This window comes from Lepidochelys olivacea (assembly GCF_965140295.1).
Source record: "Lepidochelys olivacea isolate rLepOli2 genome assembly, chromosome: 4".
Lineage (NCBI taxonomy): Eukaryota > Metazoa > Chordata > Testudines > Cheloniidae > Lepidochelys > Lepidochelys olivacea.
In genome coordinates this window covers 70,043,312-70,071,142 of record NC_140414.1, presented here as the reverse complement: position 1 = coordinate 70,071,142, position 27,831 = coordinate 70,043,312, and the positions used below count along the sequence as shown (strand labels likewise).

The 27,831-nt window shown below is 38.6% G+C and overlaps 1 protein-coding gene across 12 annotated transcripts in view; it reads right to left on the bottom strand.

The window, feature by feature from the left end:
- The window catches only part of RAPGEF2 (Rap guanine nucleotide exchange factor 2), a 305,030-nt gene that overhangs the window by 22,116 nt on the left and 255,083 nt on the right, over positions 1-27,831 (bottom strand). For all 12 annotated transcript variants that reach the window (XM_084626384.1, XM_084626375.1, XM_084626381.1 and 9 more), the window contains 11 exons: positions 25,090-25,226; positions 24,317-24,475; positions 22,607-22,759; positions 22,072-22,236; positions 16,173-16,280; positions 15,864-16,067; positions 15,539-15,647; positions 14,267-14,513; positions 10,246-10,403; positions 1,480-1,720; positions 886-1,269 (listed from right to left, as the gene is read on the bottom strand). In XM_084626384.1, the coding sequence (XP_084482510.1) occupies positions 886-1,269; positions 1,480-1,720; positions 10,246-10,403; positions 14,267-14,513; positions 15,539-15,647; positions 15,864-16,067; positions 16,173-16,280; positions 22,072-22,236; positions 22,607-22,759; positions 24,317-24,475; positions 25,090-25,226 (2,065 nt within the window). The remainder of the gene's footprint in view (positions 1-885; positions 1,270-1,479; positions 1,721-10,245; positions 10,404-14,266; positions 14,514-15,538; positions 15,648-15,863; positions 16,068-16,172; positions 16,281-22,071; positions 22,237-22,606; positions 22,760-24,316; positions 24,476-25,089; positions 25,227-27,831) is intronic.

Here is a 27,831-nt window from a genome sequence, read left to right as displayed (position 1 = left end):
ATGAAATACAAACCCCTGAGAACAGACAACAGTAATACAGTAACCCGAATTCGAAGAACTGCATTCTTATTGCTTCTATTACTTTCTTCAGCTCCACATAACGTTGATAATAGTACACCCTCCCACTGGGAACAATTTTTCTTTTGTCAACAGCCTAAACAGCTGATAGTACAAAACTACAATCAATAATATACCAAGACTCAATAAATGCAGGGTACTGAGCACCTTCTATGAGGTAATGCACATCTTAACTCCCCAAAGAAAACAGGGGGTGAGGTCAAATAGCACTTCATGAGATGAACTCGGTATCTTGTAAGGATCAAGCACTAAGACAAAAAATACCACAAGCCACCTGCTTTCTTATAACTGCAAATTCTTTTTACTATTCACCCTCCCCTATTACCTTTCCCACAGGCATAACCACAAGAGTAGAACAAGGGGATACGCAATCCTTTTGATATCCTTCCTCCATGCAATTGCTGGACTTATTCTCACTCCTGGAGCCTCTTACATTTTTTATTTTTTTCTTAAGTTTGACTATCTCTGACTGCCATCCTTCTCAAAAATCTCTTTCCTCCCATGCCACACAAATTCTTTATTCCCTAATTCCTCTAGTTTCAGTTTTTATAAAGGTGGCAGAGTTCCAAGGATTATTTCAAAAAACATTTTAATATCAGGATATAAGATTATTTGGGGGAAAAAATCTTTTCCTATCTTTATAGGAGTGTCTGAAGCTGGTGGTAATAGTATTAGTCAGCTCCCTTTCTGTTTAATGCAAATTTCTATTCATTTTGACGTATTACCCCTGAGTAACCTGAACTGAATTCACTGTTAAAAAAAACAAAAACAAAAACAAAAAACCCACACAAACCTTCCCCTATTTACCTGATAATTGCAAACATGGAGTTGAAGTTCTTGCATTCCCTGCAGTGCAGTGCTATCTTAATGAAATGTTTAATGATCTTCATTCTTTTTAGCTGGTTGGTTTCTCTTAGAATCTCAGATGCTACCCAAAATGTTTCTTGGTTTATCACTTCTTCAAACTTTTTCAAGTTAGTACAACTGATTTTAGATTTGAGTTTAAACAGGTCGTCTATGTATTCTGTGGGTTCAATGTTACGAAACAGCTCAAAGTTTCGCATGGAGAGCTGAGCAGCCATCTCAACAGTACTGAGCTGCAGTAGGGAAATTTGACTTTCCCGCAGTAACTCCTGAGCATCTTCATCTGAACACAGTGTTTCTGTCTCCATGTTGTTTTTCAGATAATACCTATAAAAATAAAATACCAGAAGAAAATTGATAGCTAAGATTATCATATACCAGAGAAAAGTTGCAGATTGAAATAAGTGTATATGCTCTAACTAGCTTAGAATAGTAACCTTGAAGTTGAAATATTTTGGGGAGAAAACAGACTGTCACAAGATACCCATATGCATCAGAATTCTTATTAAACTTACATAATATAAACCATAGTCTCACCTGCCACTTAGCTGTATCCTATCAGCAAGCTTGGATAGCTGATCTGGAAGCCTCCTTTGCTTGATTACGCCCTCTGGAGTGACAGACACTTCACACAAAGAATATGCATCGGGAGTAGCAGTTACAGCAAACTCTCTAATTGCCTGAATGACCACTTCCTTTGCTGTTGTGTCCTTACTAATCATAATATAACGACTTTGCTGGTCTGCCTTGAAAACCCTCAGAACTTGGTCTGGTAAGTCTGAAGAAGAAAAAAACCCACAAATGCAGGTCAAAGAACAATGACATGACGACACCACAGGAGTATATCTGCACAATTACTTCTGACATCAGGGTCGCTGTATTTTCATTCTTCTCCCCTTTCCTCCCCTGAAATTGTTTTACAGGACATACCTCCCAACTGATATGCATCTGGTGGGTCTAACCTGAATTTAGACCCAGAAACTTCATCTACAAGAGACCATCTCAAACCTACTAATATGGTAGAAAGTCCCAGGCTTAAGGACTCACATATAGAACCTTTAAGGTATTAGATGAGTGAGACCTGCATAAGATTTTGTGGATGTAGTAGATTAATTTGGATCCACTACAGAGGGCAAGTCATGCAGCTTGGAAGTCTGGGTTTCTCTGATAGATTAAATGGAACTGCTCCGAGTCTGGATTATATGCCGCTTTTAAATAGACTCTGCATCAAGACAGCAAAAACAACTCCCCATCCCAAGTCCTTGACTCGTATACTGAGAGCCCAAAGAGTGTGTTTGTTTTGTTGCCTTAGAAAGTTTGGGATTTCTGCAAAAAGTGAACATGTTAGTGCTGAGTTTTCCTCCTCATTACACCAAAAATGGAACCTTTTACAGGTCAGCAGAGCAGCACCTGCAAGGGGGTGTGATTCAAATAGCTTCTTAGGAAACTGGTTCTGGAACAAACTGGGCAAGAGACTCTCAACCCACATTTCAGTCTCTCTGGTTTGGGATCTTTGCATTATGATGCTGCAAGGACAAATACTTGGGTGAACATTTCCAAATGCGGGAACCTAAAATAAGGAACCTAAATTCACATTTAGACACCTGAAAAGGTGTATCCATGAATTCCACTCAAGTCAAAGTGAGCTGAAGGTGCGCTGCACATATGAAAATCGAGCAATTTTTTCAGGTGTCTAAATATGGATTTAGCTGACGAAGTTCAGGCAGTCAAGTTTGAAAATATTGGCCTTTCTGAGAATGATTTTCAGACAGTTAATTGTAGAACTGTATATACAACTGTGCACTTAACTTGTGTGTTCAATCACAATTCCTGGTACAAACTGAAGATCCAGGTGTATACAAATGGCCAGCAAGATGGATAGGTAAGGAAATGTTACTCACCTTATGCAGAAACTGGAGTTTGAGATGTGTGTTCCTATGGGACTCCAGTTCAGATGTGCTTTGACCGGAGATTTTTGATAATACTACCCATCCGGCCTGCACATGCACTCTACACATCCTCATGCTCTGCACTAAGTATATATAGGCCTGCACTGGTAGACTGCCCTCAGTTCCTTTTCCATTGCTATGTCCCATAGAAGACACTTGGAAGCAGAGGGGAAGGAGGATGGTAGAGGAACACCCATAGGTACACACCTCGAAGAACTCAAATTACTGCACAAGATGAATAATCTCTTTCTTCTTCGAGTAGTGTTCCTTTGGGTGCTCCACTTCACAACAAAAGGAGAAAGCTTCAGAGTCAAGTTCAATACTGAAGACAAGACTGCTTTCCCAAGGACAACAGCTAGAAGAATAAACCTTTGTGTGGTGCATGGAAAATATATGTATTGAAGACAAAGTTGCAGCTTTGCAGATCTCAAGAATGGAAATGTTTTTGAGTAATACCACAATGATGGAGAGAGAGACTGTGGAATGCTAATACACCCTAAGATAACAAGGAAGAATACATCCAGAAATCCATCTGAAGAGTCTTGGGTGGAGATTCTGGACCCTTCGGACCTCTCACCAATTGATACGACAGTCTTGGAAATTTTCTAAATGGTCTGCTTCTGTCCAAATAAAAGGTCCTCATCCTCCTTATGTCCAGGGTATAGAAGGCAGCATCCTTTGTCAAGGTGTTTCTGATCCTTATCGTAAGGTGTGAACTTTTTGTGCTACTTGTTCATTCACTGCTTCCACAGCCAGAGAGTTAGGCTCAGGATGTGAAAATAAAAATAATTTTGCTAGGGTCTAATAGGCACTTAATTTGCAAGCTAACATTAGCTGAAAGTGACCATTAAAGAATATCTAGGAGCTTGACTGTGACACTCTGACATCCTCTAAGGGGACTGGTAAAGAGTCTGCAATACATTTCATTCATTGTTTGAAATAATCAGCCAGAGAAAGTGGAGGCAGCATAACTGCCTCGTCTGAAAGACGTTCATTTGCAGAGAATCATCCTTATCTGCTCCGGCCTCCTGCTCTTCAAGGGATTCCTGTACCTGAGGTAATCGAACAGGGATAGATAAAGTAGGAGAATGTCTCTTTCTGTGGTCCCACACGAAAGACTAGGGACTCATGAGAATTGCTGTTGACTTGCAGCCCAAGAATCTCAGTATCGCCACTGAGGGGGTCAATAAAGTATGGTAGGTGACATCCAATGGTGCCAGAACCAGTGCAAAGGGGTGTGGGTTCATCCTGAATGTAACTCTTCTCTCTCCCCAAAACAGTCAGGAGGGAAGTCCCTTTGGTAAGTAGAGGAATCATGTAGTGAGATTTGGGCAGCTGAAGAGAACTCCCCCTCATGTAAAGGAGGAGCTCTGCCACTCTGAAGGTACTGGACAATTGAATCTGGATATGGAGATGATCCCACATTTTATCATTCTGGCAATTTATAGTAGAAATAGAATATAAAAAGCAAAGCTATAGACTATCTTGCAGTTCTTTGCCACTGGACTTACAAAAGGGCACAATAATCCTGCCCCCGTGGTATTTTTCATGATAAAGGTAAGCACTTCCACTCTAATCTTTTAACTGACCGGGGAAGTTAATATATTTTTCAGAGGTAAATAAGCTTTGATATTTGTGTGCGTGTCATGGATCTAAATTCCTGCTCTGTTTTTCATCAAAGTAAGAGGAGGTGCAATTTGTATTTTTATTCTAAAGGACATAAAGGTCGTATGAACAACATGAAAACAGAAAGCAAAAGAGAAGTCTCCTGGATCTAGTGCCAAGACTAATACTTAAATAGACTGATACTGATAAACCAACTGCTAGACAAAAACATTTCCTTTGAAGAAAAGGAATCTTATTTGGCAGCAATTCACAGAAAAGGGAATTTACTATTAGACCTGAATGTGCACTACATGTATATTTTGTTTTTAAAAAAAAAAACCCTACAAAAACACATGTATTCATCAACAGAAGTGTCGAGATAAAAACAAATATTACAGAATGTTTTCCCATTATTACATGATGTAACCAAACTAGTAAATTTAGGGAACATGAGACTTCATCTCTCTCATACATTGCTTATTTTATATAGTGATATATACCGTGATCACTACTGGGACATCCACATTTATTCACTGTTTTGCAACTTGAAGAACAGAATGAAAAAAATATTAAAACTGACTGATTACCTCATACTTTACATATTCATTAAGCTAAACTTAGGCCAATTCAGTAATTTCCTTGAATTTCATATCCCAACTACAATGATTCAGTAATGCCTTTATGTAACCATATTTCTAAGCCTATTTTAAAAATTATTAATGTATGATAATCAAAACAGAGCACTTTGTTGCTATGCCAAATATTCAGGTATCCTAGAGCTAGACAAATTGCAAACTCACTCTGCCTTTCCCTGGAGAGTGAGGGTGCAATATGCTTTGCACATTACTAATACAGCTCTTCCTTCTGTGGACAGAGGTTCCTTCAGAAGAAGGCTTTCAGGGACAGAGCGTGTTTCTGTAATTTCTCGGTTGCTCTGCCATCTTGGGAGGAGAAGCAGTCAAACCCTGAAGGTTTGAGATTAAGCACTGTGTCCCAAATAATGCCCTACCCATTAAGAAAGAAAAACAGGTAGGAAAAGGAAAAGGAAAAAGAGCTCAATACACTACTTTGGAAAAAAAACATAAAATAAACATTAAACACAAAATGGAAGTTCTCAACTATTTTACTGTGTGCCACTGCAAACTCAACTCCTAGTGAGAGCCCACTGATTGCATAAACAGCCTCATCTTTCTCAAGAGGAAGGTAACCTGTTCTTTACGATTACAAGAGTCAGTATGAAGAACAAATACCTGATCAGTGAAAAATTAAGGTCCGCTCCGGTCCTATGATTCTAAGACGCAGCTAAAATACTTGTGCAGGCTTTTTTCACCTTGTGACTAGATTACTGCAACACCCTTTTCTCTGGCCTTGACAAATGCCATCATGCCCCACTCATATCCATTCTGAACGTTGCTGCAAAGATCATTTCCCCAGCCTATCATTTTGACCATGTCAATCTTCTCTTTGCCGCCACTTCATTATCACATGGAACAAGCTGCTTGTCTTCATTTTCAAGGCCTTTCGTGGCCTATCCCCACCCTTCTGTCATCTCTCATTTACTACCAAGACGTCAACTCCCACCTCTAATTGCCCATGATGCCAGCCTCCGTTGCCAGCTTGTTAAGATCTGCAAGCAAGCAGACTTTTTTATATTTTTTCCCATGCTGCCACTGGCACTTGGAGAAGTTCCCCATAAACATCAGCAAAGCTACCTCCTCCTCCTCCTCCAAATCTCTCCTCCACCATGATGCCTAAAAAAAATCTTCATAATGATTAGGCCGTTGGCGAACTGAGACCACTACATGTCTCAGTTCGCAAACTACATGTCTTTGGGGGAGGGATAGCTCAGTGGTTTGAGCATTGGCCTGCTAAACCCGGGGTTGTGAGTTCAATCCTTGAGGGGGCCATTGAGGAATCTGGGGCAAAAATTGGGGATTGGTCCTGCTTTGAGCAGGGGGTTGGACTAGATGACCTCCTGAGGTCCCTTCCAACCCAAATATTCTATGATTCTATGTCACGATGACCAATACTGTCTCAATGTTTCCTTGTATTCTCCTGTCTATCTTCTGTCTCTTGTTTAATACTTAGACTGTACACTCTTTGGGGCAGGGATTGCTTTTATTCTATCTTTGTACAATACCTAGCACAATAGTTCATGACTTGGGTTCCTAGGTTCTATGATATTATCACCACCACCACGGCTTACTCTTACCACAATTTTTCATGTCCAATACAGGTCTGAACATCTTCTAAGTAGTATCATACCCTATATAAAAAGCATACAGGATTTTTAAATTAAAAATGCAATCTAGAGCTGATCTTGATCCGAAGCCTCAGATCCAAACAATCCCAAACTTCGAGGCAGTTCAGATTCAGAACTCAACAATGCAGATAACAATTATCTCGTGATGGAACAAATCAATGCCTCAGATCTTACCATCCCCTAACTTTGGCAAAAACAGATCCAAACTGCGTGGCTTGAGCCAAGCCTATCCCTAGTTAACACCACATTGAAAACTAAAATAACTGTAAATCTTTCCATACATTGACTATTCCCCTAAAATGTAGTTTTAGATTAATGTTAGGGACAGGGAGAGTGTCTCTGGAAAACTGTGCTCAAGATCTGTCCGATTGCTTTGTCATAAGTGAAAAATGACATTCCAGTTTCCTTTCCTCCATTCACTCATAGGAGGGTTGCATGTGCGTAAAGTCAATGGACTAGCATTCGTGGTCACAAGGGGCACAGTCGCATTCAGATAATGAGATGTTTCATAAGGTATTGTTGTTTTTATAAATTAAGCATGACAACTTAATTTTACTACTTGACAGCTTGTACAATTTTTTTCATCTTCCCAGAAAGAAACTGGAGTGGAGTACTAGGAAAAGCCTTGCCTTGTAGATAAGAATCTAGTCTACTTGGAGTTTCTATCTGAAGGTAAAGGGGAAATTAAAGGTGATGAACACTCAGTTAAAAATCATAGTATACTCATGAATCCCAATCGAATACAGCCATGAGAGCAAAAGTGTTATGGAGTATTTGAACATTTAAAAATAAACTGCTATTTAAAAACAAAAACCCTACACAAAGCAGTATATAAAACAGATGGTTGCTGGCTTCAAGCTTCTAGAATGGGTGTTTTATTTCCTTGAAGACTACTCTTCCAAAATGTTGATTTTCAAAGCTTATTTGAGCAATTAGTTTTATGTCCCATCCTGAAGCATAGTCCCTAAGGCCTTAAAGGATGGCAACTCCAAGAGGCTTTCCCTTTCTACTTCAATGCATTCAATTTTCTGAAAACTGCCCATGTCCCCATCTTTTATTTAGTCCCAGGTAACATCCAAATTAAAAACTGTAAGCTTTAAAGTTTTTTCAAGTCTTCAGGTACACTGAAAACATTCAATGGCTTGTGTCTATATCCCAAATATTCCTAAAACCCTTAACATATCTGATCTAGTAGGAGGGGTTTTATTTTTTGTTTGTAGGGTTTTTTGTTTTGTTTTTTTGGTTGGTTAGGAAAAAAGCCAAGAATTTTTTAAAAACTATTTGGAGCATATTTGGACAAGTTTTATTATAATACAATAAATTACAAAGTAGCAGCCTGTGATGCTGTATGATTGGAACATGACCATTTATATCATTAATATTGACGCTGTCAGACAATTGCAACAAATCTTGAACAAAGTATATCATGTACGGTATCAATGGAAAAGTTATGACTTGCTGAGTATGATTACCCTGTTTATATGCATATATAATTTTTGTATCTGAAGTTAAGAATATTGGCTACATAGACCTATATTTCAAACGTGTTTGCTCCTGGGATAACACCCACAGGGTAATTTATACGCAGTCTGGCCAGCACATTGTGAATAAACTATTCAAGTTGATGGCCCTTTAAAGAACACTTAAATCTCATAATGGGCCATAGAAGAAGACTGTCCCCACCTAGTTGGCTTCCTGTGGATGCTTTAGCCAAAATATGAGTAATGGCTGCTCCTATGAGTCATCAAAGCATACAAGGGCATGTGACTTGCTCATGTGACCCTGGATGCCATCTTGTGCCTGTATTTTTTCACAAACTAAGACTGAGAGCATCCTCTCCACCTGGGAGAAGGTATAAAGGACCCTGGAAGCATCTCCATTTTGCTTCTTTCCTGTTCTGATCTCTGGACTATGGACTTACATGAACAGGAGCAAATTGACTATGAATTGAGGGCCTTCCAACCTTTTGGAAGTTACCTAAGACTTTACAAGCCAGCAGTCTGTAACATCACTCCTAAAAATCAGATCCAAGAAATTTTCAATGAATGTGTATATTTATATATGACTTCCTTAACCATTTTAACTCTCTCCTCTTTCTTTTCTCTATAAATAAACCTTTAAATAGTAGATACTAAAGGATTGGCAACAGCATGATTATTAGGTAAGATCTGAGTTATATATTGACCTGGCTATGTGGCTGATCTCTTGGGATTAGAAGGACCCTTTATTTGATTAAATTGGTTTTAAATAACCACTCATCATAAAATCTAGTGTCTGGGTGGTGAAATTAGTACTGGAATGCCAAAAGAGACTGCATTTCTGACTTCTTGTTAAGTCAGAGACAGAAGTTTACTTTTGTACTGGATTGGTATATCTAATGGAAGAATAAGCATCACTTTGGGGTGAATCTGTCCTATTTTTCAGCAGTTTGCACTGAATCTCGTATCCTCAACTGTGACCCACTGAGGCATGGTGACACTTTTTTGTTTTCCTAAAAGTCACTGAGGTGCTGCTATAATGCTAAAGCTAAAGCATTATTCCACTGTTCAACTCACATTTATCATATCTAAGATAAAAGCCTATGAATACTTACTTTCTTTTTTAAACTTTCCTTAGCTCTTCTGACGCAGTTTAAGAATTGTGCTAGCTTCCATTTCAAGGCATGAAATTTGTTTGATGTCTGTGAGCCACATACTATTACTACTATGACTATAGTGATGCCTATAGGCCGGGAGATGAAAGATTCATTGTGCTAGGTGCTACACATACACACGGTAAGACAGAGACCGTGACCCAGAGAGTTTATAATCTGAAGAGACAAGGCAGAGCGAGACTGGGAGATTGTCCCCAATTTAAAGATGAGGAGGTGAGGCAGAGAGATACGAAATGACTTGCCCAAGAAAGTCTGTGGCAGAAACAGGAATTGAACCCTAAATCTCTGCAGTCCCAGTGCTAACTTCAAGACCATCTTTCCCCTTTAATGAATGTATTATAGTCTACTTTAGTATACGGTTTGTGTGTGATATTGTAGATTACTGCAGGCTTGTACAAATTACTGCCTACCAGCGATGTCTGTGTAGCTAGAAGACAAATTAGAATATACCACGTACCTGAAGTTTACACTGGTTTTATATTATATATATTTATTTATTTTATATGTAATTCAGGGTATTATATATAAATAAAAAAATTTGCATTGTATACAAATAAATAAATAAATTTATATTGTATATAAAAATAAAAATATACTGAATTACAGATAATACATTCTGCATACAACAAAAATATATACATATTTGCCTGGAGTTGAAATAAACTGGAGCAATGACACAAAAAAGAACTGTATATTAATACAATACGTGATCAGTCTATAGGTTAAAACATATGTTAATACAAATTGAGGGTAGATCCAGAACAAGGAGTACCTAAAAGTAAAGTGTGACTAGAGGAAAATTAGAGGTAAGAGTAAAAAAAATTGATGATCACCTGGAGTACTATTGAAGTCTAAGATGCGGTGATGTGACTGCAATAAATCTGGATTACTGGATGACAGGGTTCCACTGACAGGTAAAGCAGGAGGAATGTGTTTGGTCTGCCTCAATCCTACAATGCTGTCATCCTGCGACTGGCCAATTCCAATGTCACTGTGCCAAGGGGTAATGAGAAAATAAGAAATTTCAGAACTTAAATCTTCAAAGCTTTAGTTATGGCTACAGTATTTGCTATTTAAATGTTAATGGTCCTCAGAAAGCAGTAGCTATCTCATAGTTTCTTTACGGCGCATTTAGCCACAGTATCCAAGTGCTACGTAACAATAAAATTAGATCTGCTTACCAATAACCATTGAGGATTCTGCTCTTTGCCCTTCCTACTTCTGGAAAAATGACTAGTTTTGTTATCTCAGCACTTTATTCAGGGTGGGGAAGATTTATTAAAAAGGGGTAACATGCAGTGCACTTTAAAACTAATCAGACTTTGGCTCAGTCTAATCGCCTCTTGTAACTCATTCCAAAAAAGATCCCCTCATCCCAGAATATTATTTCTCCAGCTCTCAGGCACTTTATTTTTGGTGAATTGCATTATTTCAGAGGAACAAAACAGTATTAGCAGGTCATAAATGGAGAGATGTCATCTAATGATGGGTACTATTGATGGCTTTGAGTGCAGGAAGAAAATCTTAATTAGCAATGGAAACAAATTGGAAGCAGTGGAGGGTGTTGAAGCCAGAGTAATGTGCTCTTGATGAGGAGCCAAACTGTTGATTTTACATACATGGATGTATCTGAGAATGTCAAATACAACATTTTGGTGGGCAAAGTTTAAATGTTTAATGATAACCATTGTAGCAGAGGGAAATATTTTTAAAATTTAACAACCAAACACCAAGGTTTTCAACAGTGAATGCCTAACAGACTCCTAAATCAATATTAGGTTGCTAAATAAATAAGTCAGAACTGCTGGATGCCCAACACACCTTTGAAAATTAGGCCACTAAATTAAAGTACCTGAGGCACTCATTTTTTAAAATCGTGGCAAATTCGTAAACAAACAGAAAATCTACATGGATTCCATAGGAAGCATTTGACTCTTATCTATTACTTACATTTTCATTTAGAGTTGCCATTGCACATTTAGCCATGCCATTTTGTGCTTAAGTACAAGTGTTTTGCCCAGTGCACATAAGCCCCACTTTTTTATGGCCAAATCAGTATTTTGATGAGATACCGCCACACAAAACCTAGAGTGCTATGAAAAGTGGTGATAGCAATTCAGTAGATAACACTCTTTCCTCTAAGCTACCACTCAACAATATTTGGTAGGTTGTTGCCACACATCTATGTTGCTGGATGTGTTGTCTTTCAAGTGCAAAACCCAAGAACGCAATCACTTCTGGTGATAACTTACCACAGTATTCTTCATAAGAGTCAAGGCGTTAACAACGTTTTGGCTACATTCACGCTGAGGTAATAACACTTTGCCTAACTAAAAGCCTCTTGCAGTTTCAATGAGATACTGCATTCATTTTTACTTCCTGTCAAACTGTTTAGTTTTACTGTATATTTTTAAACAGATGCTGTATTCCATACCAGATATGGCTTCACTTTGGTGGCTGTTCTTAACTATGGTCTTGTCAGGAGTAAACAGGTAATATTTCTAAAGTGCTTTAAGAGTCTCATATGAAAGGTTATACATGAGCAAAAGTATTCACTTTCTCTCTTACAAAGAGCCTAACCTAATTTTTGTTTTTAACTACATCAAACTTCTATGAGATTTGAACTGTTGTAAACAATAAGTAAAAACCAGGAAAATCGAACTTTAAAATGGCAGTATTGCAAGATCCTGGGTGCCACAACAACATACCTATGTCAGTGGGTTTGGGAACATACATTGTTATACATAACACAGGGATTAAGGCTAGCAAGGAAAGGATTTTAGATCAACTGTATTTTTTTCTGACTCTTACCCAAACAGTCCCCTACACAGGAATTAGCAAAGTGCAAGGAGGAAGAAAAAAATGGAGAAAGAAAAAATAAGTGACAAACTAAGTGAAATGAATTTGATGCGACCAGTAAGATTAATAGAGAACAGTACAAACTCCAGCGAATGATGTGTCCAGTTCATCAGAGAACTAAGAGGAACAAATATGCAAGAATGGTTATATAAAGAATGAGAAATAGTTAAGAGTCAGATAATATTAAATAAGGCTCTTTTTATAAGGATTTACACATTCCACTTCATCCACAGGAATCAGATATGCTAATTTCTACTGTAAATCTTATTTTAACACAGGGACTGGAAGGGTGAACACAATAAAAAAGACCATGAACTAAATCATTACAAAAGATTAAAACCATGCATTACTTCAACACACATTGCTTTATAAATTTCTGAAACCTTAATTTCAGTGGCCTACCTCCATTTTCAAGACAAATTCATTTTAAAATTATACACTATTTGCATTTTATAATTTATGTTCAATTTACCATTTATAAAGCAAGAAATGTTCTTTCTTCCCTTGCTGCCAATAGCATCTTCACTACCGTGTTTGTTAGTTTTTAATACCTAAACATTAATTGAAGCAGTTCTGTTCTCAGTTATTACTACTGAAGTAAAAAAATCTGAGCACCAATTATCCTCTCCATTACTGCGGGCAGAGAGACGCCTTCCTATGGGATACAGAAGAGAAAAGTGATGCTGCAATAGGAAGTATTGGTTCCATTGGATCATCTATCTACTCATCTGGGACCCCACAAAAGCTCCTTGGCTGGAGATGTGGAGGGTTGGTGTTTCATTGTTTTCATCTTCCTACTCCCTTACTTCAAGGATCACCATTAGGCTCCCCAGACTTCTACCGAGAAAGACTGCAAGAGACGCCCATAAAACAATGTCCAACTCATTCCTCAATTGGTCGGGGACACAGTTGTTTACCACCACAACACATTCCTTCTATCTAGAGTCTTAACACACCATTTCTAAAAGGCCCCATGCCAGTGTAGGGCAAGAGAGACTGGGGGACCAAATTTAGTCTTTGTGTAATCGTGTCCAACTCCACTGAAGTACCTGGGTTGAAAATTTGGTTTTGGGATGGTAATTTGGTCTCCCACATGCTAATGTGCAGATCACATTAGGCCAATGGACTGGAGAAATCCACAACTTTTACAGCTGCTACGGTCAATTGCAAACACAATTTGTTTGCCCACCTATTCTCTCTAAAAACAAATTTAGCTCCATAAGATACTGCCTTGCTAATATTCAACTTAGCAAAAAATTCTAACTGATGTAAAACTATTTTTCAAACCAGCAGTGCAGTGATGAGAACAGAAACCTGCACATGCTGGCATCAGGAATGGTGATGTTAACAGCTGTGAATACTGGTACGAGAATTGCACCTTCTCAACCCTGGTTGGCCCACAATTGTGAAACTCCATTCCACCAGACCTCAGACCAAATCTGCTACGTTACAAGCAAGATGTTTGCCACATTTTTGCAACTGCTTTTCATAGAATCATAGAATATCAGGGTTGGAAGGGACCTCAGGAGGTCATCTAGTCCAACCCCCTGCTCAAAGCAAGACCGATCCCCAATTAAATCATACTCTTTTTCTCAGAGTAACTCCAGGAGTAACTGAATGTGGCTGGGAGATAGAAGAAAAGGAGTACATAGAAGAAAGACACACAGAAGAAATATCAAGCACACCCCACAACTGTGTTTAGGAGGAGGGAATGGAGAACAGTCAGAAAAGCATGTATGCTTATATAGTTTATTAGCGCACTGATACCTAAGGTGATGGAAACATACACAAAGTGGGCAGGCACATTTCCAAAAGGAAGAGTGACCAACCCAAATATCTTAGTTAACGAGTCATAGGTCATAGAGAAAAGAACCACCTACATTTTTGCAAATTTAACATTTTTGTCTTAACAGATCTGTATCCTTCTATATAAAAGTTCCAGCAATTCAACAGTTTTAAAACAAAACATTTTAGAGGAGATTAAGAAATGCTTACTTGTATGGTTTCTGAGGCAGGATACTGATTCGAGTTTTGTCAAGTATCTTCTTTAGTTTGTTTCTCCCTCCAACAGTATTGGCTTTACTTTTCTTATTTACTTTTTCTAGTCCTATCACCTGCTCCACATCAACAGCAAGGTCTGGGATGGAGTAACGACTGGCCTTTTTAATATCACCTATTTTAGGTAGATGGGGAGCACCATTTCTTTTTTCCTCTGACAATCTTGTTAGAAGTTCTTTAAAAACTGCATAGGAAGAAAAAGGATAAACAGCGTATTTTAAAAGAAAACTGAGTATGAAGAAAGTATAAAGCACCATGCCAATCTACTGTTAACATTATAGAAAAGTCTGCTCAGCAAATTCTACCAATCATTTAAAAAACAACCTTAATTTTTATGTAAAAATGTTTACATGCTCATTTTAAAAATCTGAAAAGAATATCCATCCTCTGTCATAATAAAATAGAAGCATACAAGTAAAGGAGCCTGATCCTACAAGGGCTTACTTCTGGGCATAGTGCTGAGTCCCAAGGATAGTCCTATTGAAATCAACGCACTCAGTCTTAAGGATCAGACTCTAAATTATTAATTTCCGATGGAAGTGAGAGATGATGTCTATGTACCACTAGACATTAGATGTTTGCGACTGGGATTTGCAAGTGGGGGAAATGAGTGAGTTACAGTTAATTTTTTCCACAGGTAGGTTCATATGGCTTCACGGCATTTACTCTGGGTGAGGACTGAAAGAATGTGAGCCAGGCCAAATACAAAAAGAGAAGGCAAAGACAAGTGAAATGAAGACAGATCATCTAAGTTCCAAGAGAAGTCTGTATCCAGAGGAATGTTTGTGCATATACACATGTTAGCAGGTCAGACGAGACAATTATAGGGGTTATACAGTGGTTCCTATTGGTCTTAAAATCTCAGAAAGTGAGAGTATAACCTCTTCATATGTGAGATAATTTGCATTTTTTACAACTGTAATGTAAATTAATTAAAAAATTAGTTGTGTTTTCTCTCAGCAATTTCCACTAAAGATAATTTTAAAAAATAAAAAGTGTTATAAAATGCTTTGGGAACCTAAAATTCTTTTTGTGGTCTTCCCATCCCTAACTCAAATGCTTTAATTACTAATTTTTCTTTCTGCATTAGAAATTATTTTCCCACATTATGCGTACATAACACACAAACAAAACTAAAGGCTTAATCTGAAAGATTGAATATAGGATTACTAGAGTAAGACAAAAAGTAAAAGGTGCACTCAAACCTACCAAATAAGTTGGTTTTCACAGTGATAGATAAATGAGTATTATTTCTAAGAATTTCCATGGCTTTTGACAGCTGAATGTTTTCAAAGTTTTGACCATTCACCTCCAGTATCTAAAAAATGTAAAGATGACAATTTACTATTTTTATTTAATGACACACAGAAACGTGAGAATCTCTGTCTCAATGTACAAAGATGTATGCAACAAGTTACACTGTAGATCTATATGACATATAACAGCACTCATGGGGGAAAAAAGGAATAAAATAGCTCAACTAAAGACACTGAAATTTCAAGGATACACTTGATAAAACTTTAAAATTATGTACCTGGTCACCACGTTTCAAGCCTGCTTCTGTGGCTTTGCTACCTAAATCCACACTGTCAACAAAGATTCCAAATCCCTTTTCTGACCCTCCCAGCAAGATAAAAGGCAAAGGGGCTTCTCGAGATGGCTTTGTTAACGTTATCAATCTTCGTTTAGCTTTAGCAGCACATGCAATATTTAATAGCCTCAGATGTCCACCCATTTTCTGCAGGGGGAAAAAAAGTAGCATGATGATGACACACCTTATACCCAGTAGCCTGAATACTCCTCCTCCCAAATTTTTCTTCTTACAAAACCCCATTATTCTTACCTCTCTTTCCAAATTGTTCTCAAATTCCTCTAGAAATCGAGTCATAGCAGGATCTCCTTCAAAATCATTGAAGTGATTGTTCACCCACAACAATACTACCCGTGTAACCTGTAGGTCAATTAATAATATAAAACTTTATCCTGGTACACACTCAGAGAACAGTTCTATTTCTAAAGATTTAAACAGGTTATTTTCCAGTTTCCATGTACTTTAGTTGTGAAAACTGAAAAATTTTGCTGAAGGCCAACTCCACTGACATGCAACAACATTTTACCAGCAGGTCACCAAGGAGACACAAAATGAGCAAAGATCTAAAACTGTGCTTGGAAAGTTCACAGTTGTTCAAAATGGTAGCATTGGTTACATCAAACTTGTCAGAGAGCAGAAAATTAAGCCTGCATTTACATAGTTCACTACAATTCCTGACATATAATCAACAAGAATTGGTGCTAAAACCTTTCTATGCATGTGTTGTTGTGGTAGTTGCTTATCAATGCACTATAAATTTCTTGCATTTTAAGAAAATGGCAACTTCCATAAGGAGGCAGGATTTACTCTACTCTATTTTAAATCCTTCAGTATTTTATTCTCTAGCCTTTAGACAAAAAAGCCATTAACTTCATAAGGAGTGTGCCTCTGTAAGAGTGTGTAAAATTGGTCTTTACAAAAGGCAGAAGAGATAAAATAGCTCTATTAGTGAATGAATTTATTCTTGTCATCTTTACAACTCGGACTGCGTTGCTTTCTTACATTATCCTTCTGACACCCATTTTGATCAGCAGTTTAGGAAAGATCCTTTTGTTCCTTCCCATATTTTAAAACTACAATATAAGACTATACTACAGCAAAGACTCCCTTATGGCAGCACCACTATAGCTAAACATCTGTCAGCTTTTGAAGCACAATACAGCTACCTATAAGTTTCAGTCATCAGCATTTCCCCCCCACTGATTTAAAACCAGACTTGGTTCAATCAACATATTTTATGTTCTTAAAATGCAAAATAGTAACCCAAAATGATGATTGTATTACTTCTGCTATGTTGGCAAAGTGAGTTACTGAGGAAAAAAAAACACTAAGCATTACCAATAGCTGCTTTTCATTAATAAAAACTTGTGCAGATTTTAATCATATGAAGACAATACAACTGCCACCTGCATGCACTTACACAATACCAAAGCCACTTTTGTGTCAATGATCTGAGATTAAAGCATCCATAAATAGACCTTGACATGATTTGGAGCTGTATGGTTGTCTACTGTGTTAAGGATTCTCAGAGTCTTCAAGTAGATTCCTACTTATCTACAAAAGCAAGCAAATTTAGTGTAATTGTTCAAATTGATAACACTGAAGACTAATTAACTATTTTAGGTTTTCTAACTATTTTAGGGGTTCCTAACAATGAGATAATTGCACACGTGTGCTGCAGTTCCTAAGCAAATGATGTGGGATAAGGTCAGGATAGTAGCTTTATCAATCCACAGCCATGCTTTTCAGATTTATTTTTAAAACAAGTCACACTTACATGTGGGTTAAATCTTTTTGAAATTTTATGGATATATATCATTCATTGTTTTAACCGAACAAAACTTGGCATTTCTATGTTGTAAATACAAGTAGCCACAGAATCTAAGGTTTATGTTTTTATTTGAAAACTATTGTACAAAAGCAAACAAGAAACTGCTTTACAAAATCTTTTAAAACACTAAACTGGATTTTAGTGGTTGTATTTATTTTTTATTGGGTGTGGCAGGGCTGGAGAGAGGAGGAGGACAGAATTTCACCGCTTTCCTTTCTGACAATGAAGTATAATCAGCGCCTGTGGTGCTCCATGATTTCATGGAATTATTTTCCTATCCTAGGGTCACTGCTGAATGGGCCATTTAAACAAAATTCCTGGTTCTATTCTAAGGCTTGGAATTAATTTTTTTTTTAAATATTCCCCACCTCCCTGTTCAAAATTTGAGCTACTCTTACTGCAATGTCAGCCATTGTTGAATCTCACATTTGAAGAGATTAATATGGCATCTCCAGGTCATCATAAACTTCATGTTTTAATTTATATTTTCTTTAATTTATTTTGGGAGGGGAGAAGAGTTATACTCTACTTATTTCATTAAATGTATTTTACATTTTAAATGGTTATTTAAAGGGTTTTTTTGATCTGTGTTGAATGAGGTTAGATGGGGAGAAATTGTATATTGCTTTCATAATATTAAACAGTAGTGTGCTAAACTATTAGACAAGAATGGACAAGTTTTCTGTATCAAAGTTGATTTTTTTATGAAAAGGTTATTAGACATCACAGTAGATGTCGTAAGTTACTAACAAAATAGACATTGCACTCAAAAGAGGTGTCTACTGATGGACAGAAGGGGCATATACATATATTACACATTAAAAAATCCCTATGTTCGAAGAACATAACATAAGAATGGCCATACTGGGTCAGACCAAAGGTCCATCTAGCCCAGTATCCTATCTTCCTATAGTGGCCAATGGGAATGAACAGAACAGGAAATCATCAAGCGATCCATCCCCTGTCGCCCATTCCCAGCTTCTGGCAAACAGAGACAAGGGACACCATCCCTGTCCACCCTGGCTAATAGCCATTGATGGACCTATGCTCCATGGATTTATCTAGCTCTTTTTTTAACGCTGATGGAGTCAAAGAACGTTAAGGTTGCAAAGTCAAGCATCCAAAAGTTAGCAAAGATCGTTTTGTGCAACCTTAATTCAGCCCCCTTGTACCTCTCTGACCCAACTGGCTCCCAGTTCCAGTCTCTTTGGCCCAATTCCCAGTTCTATTTTCCATCTCCTCTCTTCATGTGTCCAGGCTCAGTCTGCCCTAACTCCCAGGTATCCCTGTTCTAATCTATTTGCCGTTGCTCCTCTCTCTCCAGGTCTGACTCTTGCCCCCTCTGCATTTGAATAGAGGACCTTCCTCCTCCACACTGTCTGGGTTTCAGTAGGTGGTGATTACTGAGCACCCAGAGGACACGGATTCATTGTTTTCAATTCTGGTGCCAACATCTGCTCAGCCCTGGTCTGAAGCTCACTCAGTGCAGAGGGAATCTTCTGGGAATGTGGCACTGGAGCTGAAGCAAATACATACTAAAAATCTGGGGTGGATTTTCATGGGACAGCAAAAGCCACATCCCTAGGGTTACCAGATAGCAACTGTGAAAAAACGGGACAGGGGGTGGGTGGTAGGTACCTATATAAGAAAAAGTCCCCAAAAACGGGACTGTCCTTTTAAAAACAGGACATCTGGTCACCCTACACATCCCTCACATGAAGGCCGAACAAATTTCATGGCAAATTTCAAGTCCCTGATCTGAAGTGTGGTGGACACTAGACCTTCTTAAGGAAAAGATCATCCTAATTTTTTAACATGGGCAAACACCGTATTTTCTCTAACCTTGTTTACAGAAACAACTGAACTGTTTTAGTTGAAATTCTTCCTCCCCGACTTACCCCTGCAACTTCCCCTAAAAAAAAAGAAAAACCAGTCTGAGGTAAATATCTGGCATATGCAATTTTCACCCAAACAGTTAAAGTTTGGCAAAACCATAAGTATAAAGTTTGGCAAAAATATAAGTAACTGAAAACAGGATTTTATAAAGTGAAGTGCTGGGCAAATTTAACTGTAGGTAGTGTTACCTGCCCCATATATAATTGGATATGGTGGACCTGATTCTCCTCTTACTCCAATTTTATACTCTTGATTTCAATGGAGCTACCCCAATTTTCACCATGTGAAGTGAAGGAAGAATCAAGCCTGGTGTCCTTCTGCTTTTATTTATATTTAAGAAAATTGTTAGGAGAAAGTGTTTTCCAAATTGCATTAAACCATTATTGTGCACAGAAAACAACGAAATATTTTCGGCCATAAATTTAGGCCCTAAGTTACCACAGAACTATATTGGACTGCCTCAGGGGTCAGTCCTAGGGCTGGTTTTGTTCAACATCTTTCTTAATGGTCTGGACAATGGGATAGATTGCACCCTCAGCAATTTCACGGATAACACTAAGCTGGGGGGAGAGGTAGCTATGCTGGAGGGTAGGGATAGGGCCAGAGTGACCTAGACAAATTGGAGGATTGGGCCAAAAGAAAACTGAGGAGGCTCAACAAGGACAAGTGCAGAGTCCTGTACTTAGGACAGAAGAATCCCATACACCGTTATAGGCTGGGGACCGATTGGTTAAGCGGCAGTTCTACAGAAAAGGATCTGGGGATTACAGTGGATGAGAAGCTGGATATGAGTCCAGCAGTGTGCCCTGTTGCCAAGAAGGCTAATGGCATATTTGGCTCCATTAGTAAGAGCATTGCCAGCAGATCGAGGGAAGTGATTATTCCCCTCTATTTGGCACTGGTGAGGCCACATCTGGAGTACTGAGTCCAGTTTTGGGGCCCCCACTACAGAAAGATGTGGACAAATCGGAGAGAATCCAGCAGAGGGCAACGAAAGCGATTAGGGGGCTGCAGCACACGACTTATGAGAAGAGGCTGAGGGAACTGGGCTTCTTTCATCTGCAGAAGAGAAGAGTGAGGGGGGGATTTGATAGCAGCCTTCTACTACCTGAAGGTGGGTTCTAAAGAGGATGGAGCTTGGCTGTTCTCAGAGGTGGCAGATGATAGAAAAAGGAACAATGGTCTCAAGTTGCAGTGGGGGAGGTCTAGGCTGGATATTAGGAAACACTATTTCACTAGGAGGGTGGTGAAGCACTGGAATGGGTTACCTAGGTAGGTGGGGGAATCTCTATCCTTAGAGGTTTTTAAAGGCCTGGCTTGACAAAGCCCTGGCTGGATGATTTAGTTGGTGTTGGTCCTGCTTTGAGCAGGGGGTTGGACTAGATGACCTCCTGAGGTCTCTTCCAACCCTAATCTTCTATGATTCTATGACTATAGTCTACTGAAATGCTGCAGCAATGCCCCTCTGCCATGTACATTGGCCAAACTGAACAGTCTCTACGTAAAAGAATAAATGGACACAAATCAGACATCAAGAATTATAACGTTCAAAAACCAGTCAGAGAACACTTCAATCTCTTTGGTCACTTGATTACAGAGCTAAAAGTGGCAATTCTTCAACAAAAAATCTTCAAAAACAGACTCCAAAGAGAGACTGCTGAATTGGAATTAATTTGCAAACTGGATACAATTAACTTAGGCTTGAATAAAGACTGGGAGTGGATGGGTCATTACACAAAGTAAAACTATTTCCCCATGTTTATCTCCCCCCTCTCTCCCCCCACAGCTGTTCCTCAGACATTCTTGTCAACTGCTGGAAATGGCCCACCTTGACTGTCACTACAAAAGGTTTTTTGCCCCCCAGCTCTCATGCTGGTAATAGCTCACCTTACCTGATCACTCTCGTTACAGTGTGTATGGTAACACCCATTGTTTCATATTCTCTGTGTATATAAATCTCCCCCCACTGTATTTTCCACTGAATGCATCCGATGAAGTGAGCTGTAGCTCAGGAAAGCTTATGCTCAATAAATTTGTTAGTCTCTAAGGTGCCACACGTCCTCCTTTTCTTTTTTCTTGAAATGCTGATGACTTTTTAAAAGGATGATTGATACCTCTTCAACCAATTATTTAATATACAGAGTTGACAAGCATGGATACATGAGTGATGAAATACCTCCCCTGCTCCCCCTTTAGTGTTTAAAGGTAGTGCCTTACACTTTTTTAAATAACTATTCGCCTGATTTAACATACATTTTCTACAAGCAACATTTCCTCATATACTATTAGCTGGTTGTTCAACCAAATCTAGTTATACTGGTTTAAAGATAAAAATATTTTTGTAATTTTTATTTAGATCGTAATACTTTATATTTAAATACATGTGAGTTCACAATCGTAGTTTTAAGTAGTCATTTTTTCAACCTTATCCCTGAGGCTAGGGTCATTGAACCACTCCAACAATTTCTTGCCCACTTCCATTGGGCTGGAAAGGAAGGTCCTGTAGGTCAAAAGGAAATCCTCAATAAACGTTGGATCCACCACTGAGTGCTCTTCCACCAAATGCATTGTTAATCTTTCTGATGTTCCCTATAACAAATAAAAGCTTAATTATTAACTAAAACATGAATGCTTTTTTATTTTCAGCTAACATCTTGATGGTACACTAAACATAACAGTATCATTAAGCCTGTTTAGTCACCAATGTGCTAAACAATAAAAAAATAGCCTGACTATTGTAATAAAGAGATTGATAAGCTTTACTAAATTAAAACAAATCAAAAAACCTTCAAACAGCAGCATTTTTTTGTGTTTAATTTTGAATAGTTTTTTAGCTCTTATTTCAGAATCTTTGGAAAGCTTATATTTCAAATATATGACTGAACTAATTCAGGACTTTGCTCACCAAGGAAGATCTCATACAAGTCTACAAAGAATCTGTTTTTTTGGTTTTTTTTACCTTGATGACAATGTGACCCTTTCTTGTTCCAGTGCGATCAAGCTCCCTGTGCTCCTTCACCATAACAATCTCCCCCTCCTCTTCTACCTTCTGCATGTTTTTTTCCACTTGATTGAGGATGCGGCAGTAATCTTGTTGGGCTATGCAGACAAACTGGAAAGAATCATCAAACATAAATATTAAAAGGCACAGAGTTCTGAGACCTCAGAAAAACTGTCTGGACTTAAAATACAAGTATTCTATGATTACTGAAGATAAAGTAACTTCTCAGGCCATGGATGGCCAAAATTGTCTTTCCATGAGCTCTGCTATAGTAAACAGCTGAATAAGTAAGTGTGATAAATTCCACAATAATTTTTGCCTCAGGAGAGTGCAAGATTCGTTGATTCAAGATGATTTAATATCTCCGTAGAATATTCATATAATTGCATTTTCTCCACCAATAAAAGTAAATCCCACTTGCAAAGTTTTCCTCAAGGAAACCTCTTCCTCCTCCTCTTCAGGGCCATTTAAAAAGGGAACAACGATAGGAAAGCCCTATCAATAATTATGGTGCCACTATTTCTACGGGTGAGCAAACTTTCACTTTCGTTCTTTGAGTAATCACAAATATATTAAGCCAGCCATTAAAAGAACTCTACCATTTTAATTTATGAGTAGCATAGATACACAGAAAACAATTAATTTTAGATGAAAACATTTACATTCCAACATGGACCATTCCCCTTCAACATAAGATATGCATTTGCAGCATTTTAAGGGAAACTGCCACTTATAAAAGAAATCAAAAGAATCTCAATTTATATTTAAGCCAGCAACAGAAGTGCTATCTAAATACGATTACTAGTGGTGTTAATGTACTTGGATAATTTAGATATTTACAATACACTTTACATTACACTAGTCAAAATATCAGACTGTGTCCACTGGACAATTGGCATTTCTCCAGAAATTCACTACAAGTAAAATAATTTGACAAATGGTCCAAACGGAACCATAAATCCTTTTCCTTTTAGACCCAGATATTTTTCTCTTGGGCTTTTGGCCACATAAATCCATTCATGCAGTAGCTGTGCATTTCATTTTATTACCTGGGGATGTCAATCTCCAATTTGAACTGGAATCATTTTTTTATGAACAATTACCAAAAACTGAACTGACATTTCATTTGCAATCATATTAACCAAACATGAGGGCAGTGATAAATTATGCTGCTTTTTCTTGATGGGTCCTCTGACCTTGTGTATTTGAGACTTCCGATTGATTGCTTCGATAAACTCATGTGTTACCTTTATATTTTGCCCCAATATGGTTCAACATGAATTTAGGTTTTTTTTCAGGTCATTTCGTAACTAATATCAAATTTCCAGCACACAGTACTAAACAGAATACTTTACTTCACCTTTGTCAATGAACCTATTAGAAAAGTGCTTAAAGACCTCGCCCCAACTAAGTACAAAGCCATTCCTGCATTTGAAATAAAAGGAAAGAAGGAAACTGATTTTTGAATAAAAATTTATTGGAGAGAAAATATCCCTGTTAAAATTACTCTATTGAACAATTCCAAGGCCTGTGTCTGCACCCTACCAGGTAAACTTAACATGAACTCTGCCACAAACTTTTTTTAAAATGCAGGTCCACTTGTAAGGACAGTACTATATAATTTATAATTGTGTTTTGCAAATATATATATGGAGTAAAATACTCTACCTGGCAGTCATCCACTTTGGTTCTCATCACTCCTTTCATGTATTCCTTGTCCATAGTAGGGGAAACACCAAAACTGTTTCCCATACACAGTATCTCTGTTCTTCCATCAGGATATGTCACTTCCACAGAACCATTCAATATAACTGACCAGGAGTCCAGCTAGAAATTGAACAGTGCAGGATAGGTGAAAAGAACAATCACCTACTCACTTAGCATTTTAGCATGGTACTGTACAAACACTATTCCCAGAATTGCTTATAAATTTTTAAAAAGTTTGTTTATTTTTAGCAACTATTTATGAAAACAAGAAAGGAGGAGGATGAACTAGTTTACCTGAAAAATTATTATAATTCCTTCCATCTCCTTAAGGAATCTAATATTTAGCCTTTAATTAAATCTTGGAATTATAAAACCTATACAATTCATAAAACCCATGACAGTATTTAAATCATACTGAAAGATCAAAATAAAAAGCATTTGAAATCAGCTCTGATCATTAACAATACATGTGCTTGTATAGCCTTTATTGAGAACATTTTCCTAAGGTCTACTGCACGTATCTTGTAAATTGATTTGGGTGTTTAAACTGAAAAACCATTTGCAAACTGAACTGAATAAAACCATAATCAACAAAACACAAAACAAGCATACAAACAATTTACTTCCTAGTGCTACTTTCCAGCAACTAGAAATGAATTTCCAAACTTCAAAAAAAAAGTTTCCACATTTTTTGATGTCTGCACAAAAGACGATTCAAAGCAAATTCTACTGACCTCTTCCCCATCATTTAGTACTATGGTTCCTGCCCTCTCCACAACTGCAAATACCATCACAGCACAAAGTTCTCTCCTCACTGACATTGTCATGTTGGCAAAAGCAGGCAACTGATGCATGAATTCCAATAGTTGTTCTGAAAGAGAAAAAAAGCCCACTGAGTCATACACATCAAAACAACAAAGCTAAGTAAAAGCAGCTCTTCAGAAAAATGCTTTAGGGTTCTTTAAGTTAAACTACTGTACAATGCTGTCTGTATACTGATAAATAATGTACAGAGAGCTGTTATAATTACTTGGGGTTTTTTGGAGACAGATTAGCTTATTATAATATCAATGAAAGATCTATAAAGTAAATGCCAGTATAATGAAAATATTGTAATATAACCATGTGCCTTGAATACATCCAATGAAATCACAATGACTCCACAGAGTCATTGTAATAGTTCTATTAAAACCATGATAGGTCCTTTTAATCTGAAGAAATTAAGTTTTACAAAGTATTTTTGTGGCAGTATCATACCCTTAAGCTGTCTACAGGACATTTGGATCCAAACAACAAAAAAGTATACTATATAACTAATATAAACCCATACAAATAAGGACATTTAAAGACATATTGACGCAGGGGTGGGTAAACTTTCTGGCCCAAGGACCACATCTGGGTATGGAAATTGTATGGCAGGCCATGAATGCTCACAAAATTGGAGGTTAGGGTGCGGGGCGGGGGGGAACGGGAGGGGGATTGAGGGCTCTGGGGTGGGGCCGGGGATGCAGTAGGGTGCTCCAGGTTGGGACCAAGGGGTTAGGAGGGAGGGAGTGAGATCAGGACTGGGGCAGGAGGTTGGGGCGCGGGAGGGGGTCAGGGTGCAGGTTCCAGGCAGTGCTTACCTCAAGCAGCTCCCAGAAGCAGTGGCATGTCTCCCCTCCAGCTCCTGTGCAGAGAGGTGGCCAGGCGTCTCTGTACACTGCCTGTGCGGCCAACGGGAGCTGCAGGGGCGGCACTTGGGACAGGGGCAGCGTGCGGAGCCCCATGGCTGCCCCTATGCATAGGAGCCAGAGGGGGGACATGCCGCTGCTTCCAGGAGTCGCGCGGAGCGAGGCAAGCCCCAGACCCTGCTCCCTGGCGGGAGCTCAAGAGCTGAATTAAAGCACCTGGGGGGCCAGATGCAGCCCCCGGGCTGTAGTTTGCCCACTTTCGTATTAAGGTAATAAGATGAGAGAAAAGGAGTACTTATGGCACCTTAGAGACTAACCAATTTATTTGAGCATAAGCTTTCGTGAGCTACAGCTCACTTCATCGGATGCATACTGTGGAAAGTGTAGAAGATCTTTTTATACACACAAAGCATGTTTTATAAACACAAACACGGCTGTTACTCTGAAACCTAAGATGAGAGACAATTTCATAAAAACAGGCAAATTCATATTCCTAACTCTAGCCAGCCCTTTCGGGTTTAGGTTTTACAATGATGTGCTGTACAATATCACACAATATATAAACACAACCCTGTTCAGAAGGACCAGTTAAAAGCATGGTTACAGTAATATGAAGTGACTCTTTCAATGTCTTATACTTCATGTGTAATCAAGTTCTATCTGATCCCTTTATTAACAAAAGTAAGCCTGTACTCTTTTCTACCCCTGTTAGCAGGGCAGAATCAACACAGACATGAGAGAGAGTTGGAATCTGTCTGATCTCAGCTAACAATTCTGCTGAGGATTCACAAATGTAGCACAAAAGTCTAGTTTTAGCCACACCTGAGCAACCCCAATAAAGAGAACATTTGAAGGAAATAGTCTTGCACAGGTATAACTAAGGGTAAATAATCTGGTCTGAAATACTTATGATAACACATGGGCGCTCCCAGTAGCACAGGGAAGATCGGACCCAACTCCACAAGTCTCCACCAACTGCAGGAACCTCTAGAGCTACTGCCCAATCCCAGAGCATCCTGCAGCAGGGGGAGGCACCCGGAGATGGGTCTAGTCTTCCTCTCCTTCCCTCCAGTGGCTGTGAAGGGATTGGACAAGTCCTGTTCCTCCCCAGCCCAGCCAGAGCTAGTAGGCCCCTTTGCTGGGGCACTCCTATGAACAAGGGGACATTGGATTTCACAGGGAAGGGCTTAATTTCACGGTCCATGACCTGTTTTTCATGGCTGTGAAATTGGTAGGGCCCTAACTGTGATCAACAGGAATTAATTTCCATTGACTTGATATGCAATTAGTATTTCCATTATTGTGACAATTTTTGTTAATTTCAAAATTCTCTAGAACTCTGTGAAAGCCTTTTCAGTCACCAGAGATTCTTACAAGACACACAAGTCTCTGGTGTCAAATTACAATCTGCAGTCTCTCAGTTCTAGCAGACTCCAAGCATTAATATACATCAATAGCACATTCATTTCCCGTTTTTTCCTCATACCCACCCACTTTTTTTCTTAAACAAGCATCTGTAATATACTAAACTCGTAGGGTTGCCAGGTGTCCGGTTTTAGACCAGACTGTCTGGTCGAAAAGGGACCTGTACAGTGTCTGGTCAGAAATACTGATCAGACACCAACAGTCCGGTTACCATGGGGATTGGGAGAGGCACTGGGTCATCAAGCCGTGCCAGCCCCTGCTCAGCTGGGGCCACCTCCTATCTGCATCTCATGGGTGGGCAGGCTCCATCTCAGGCTGCAGCTCCTATCCTAGCCCAGGAGCAGAGGGAACCCATTTCGGTGGGGGTGGGGAAGGAGG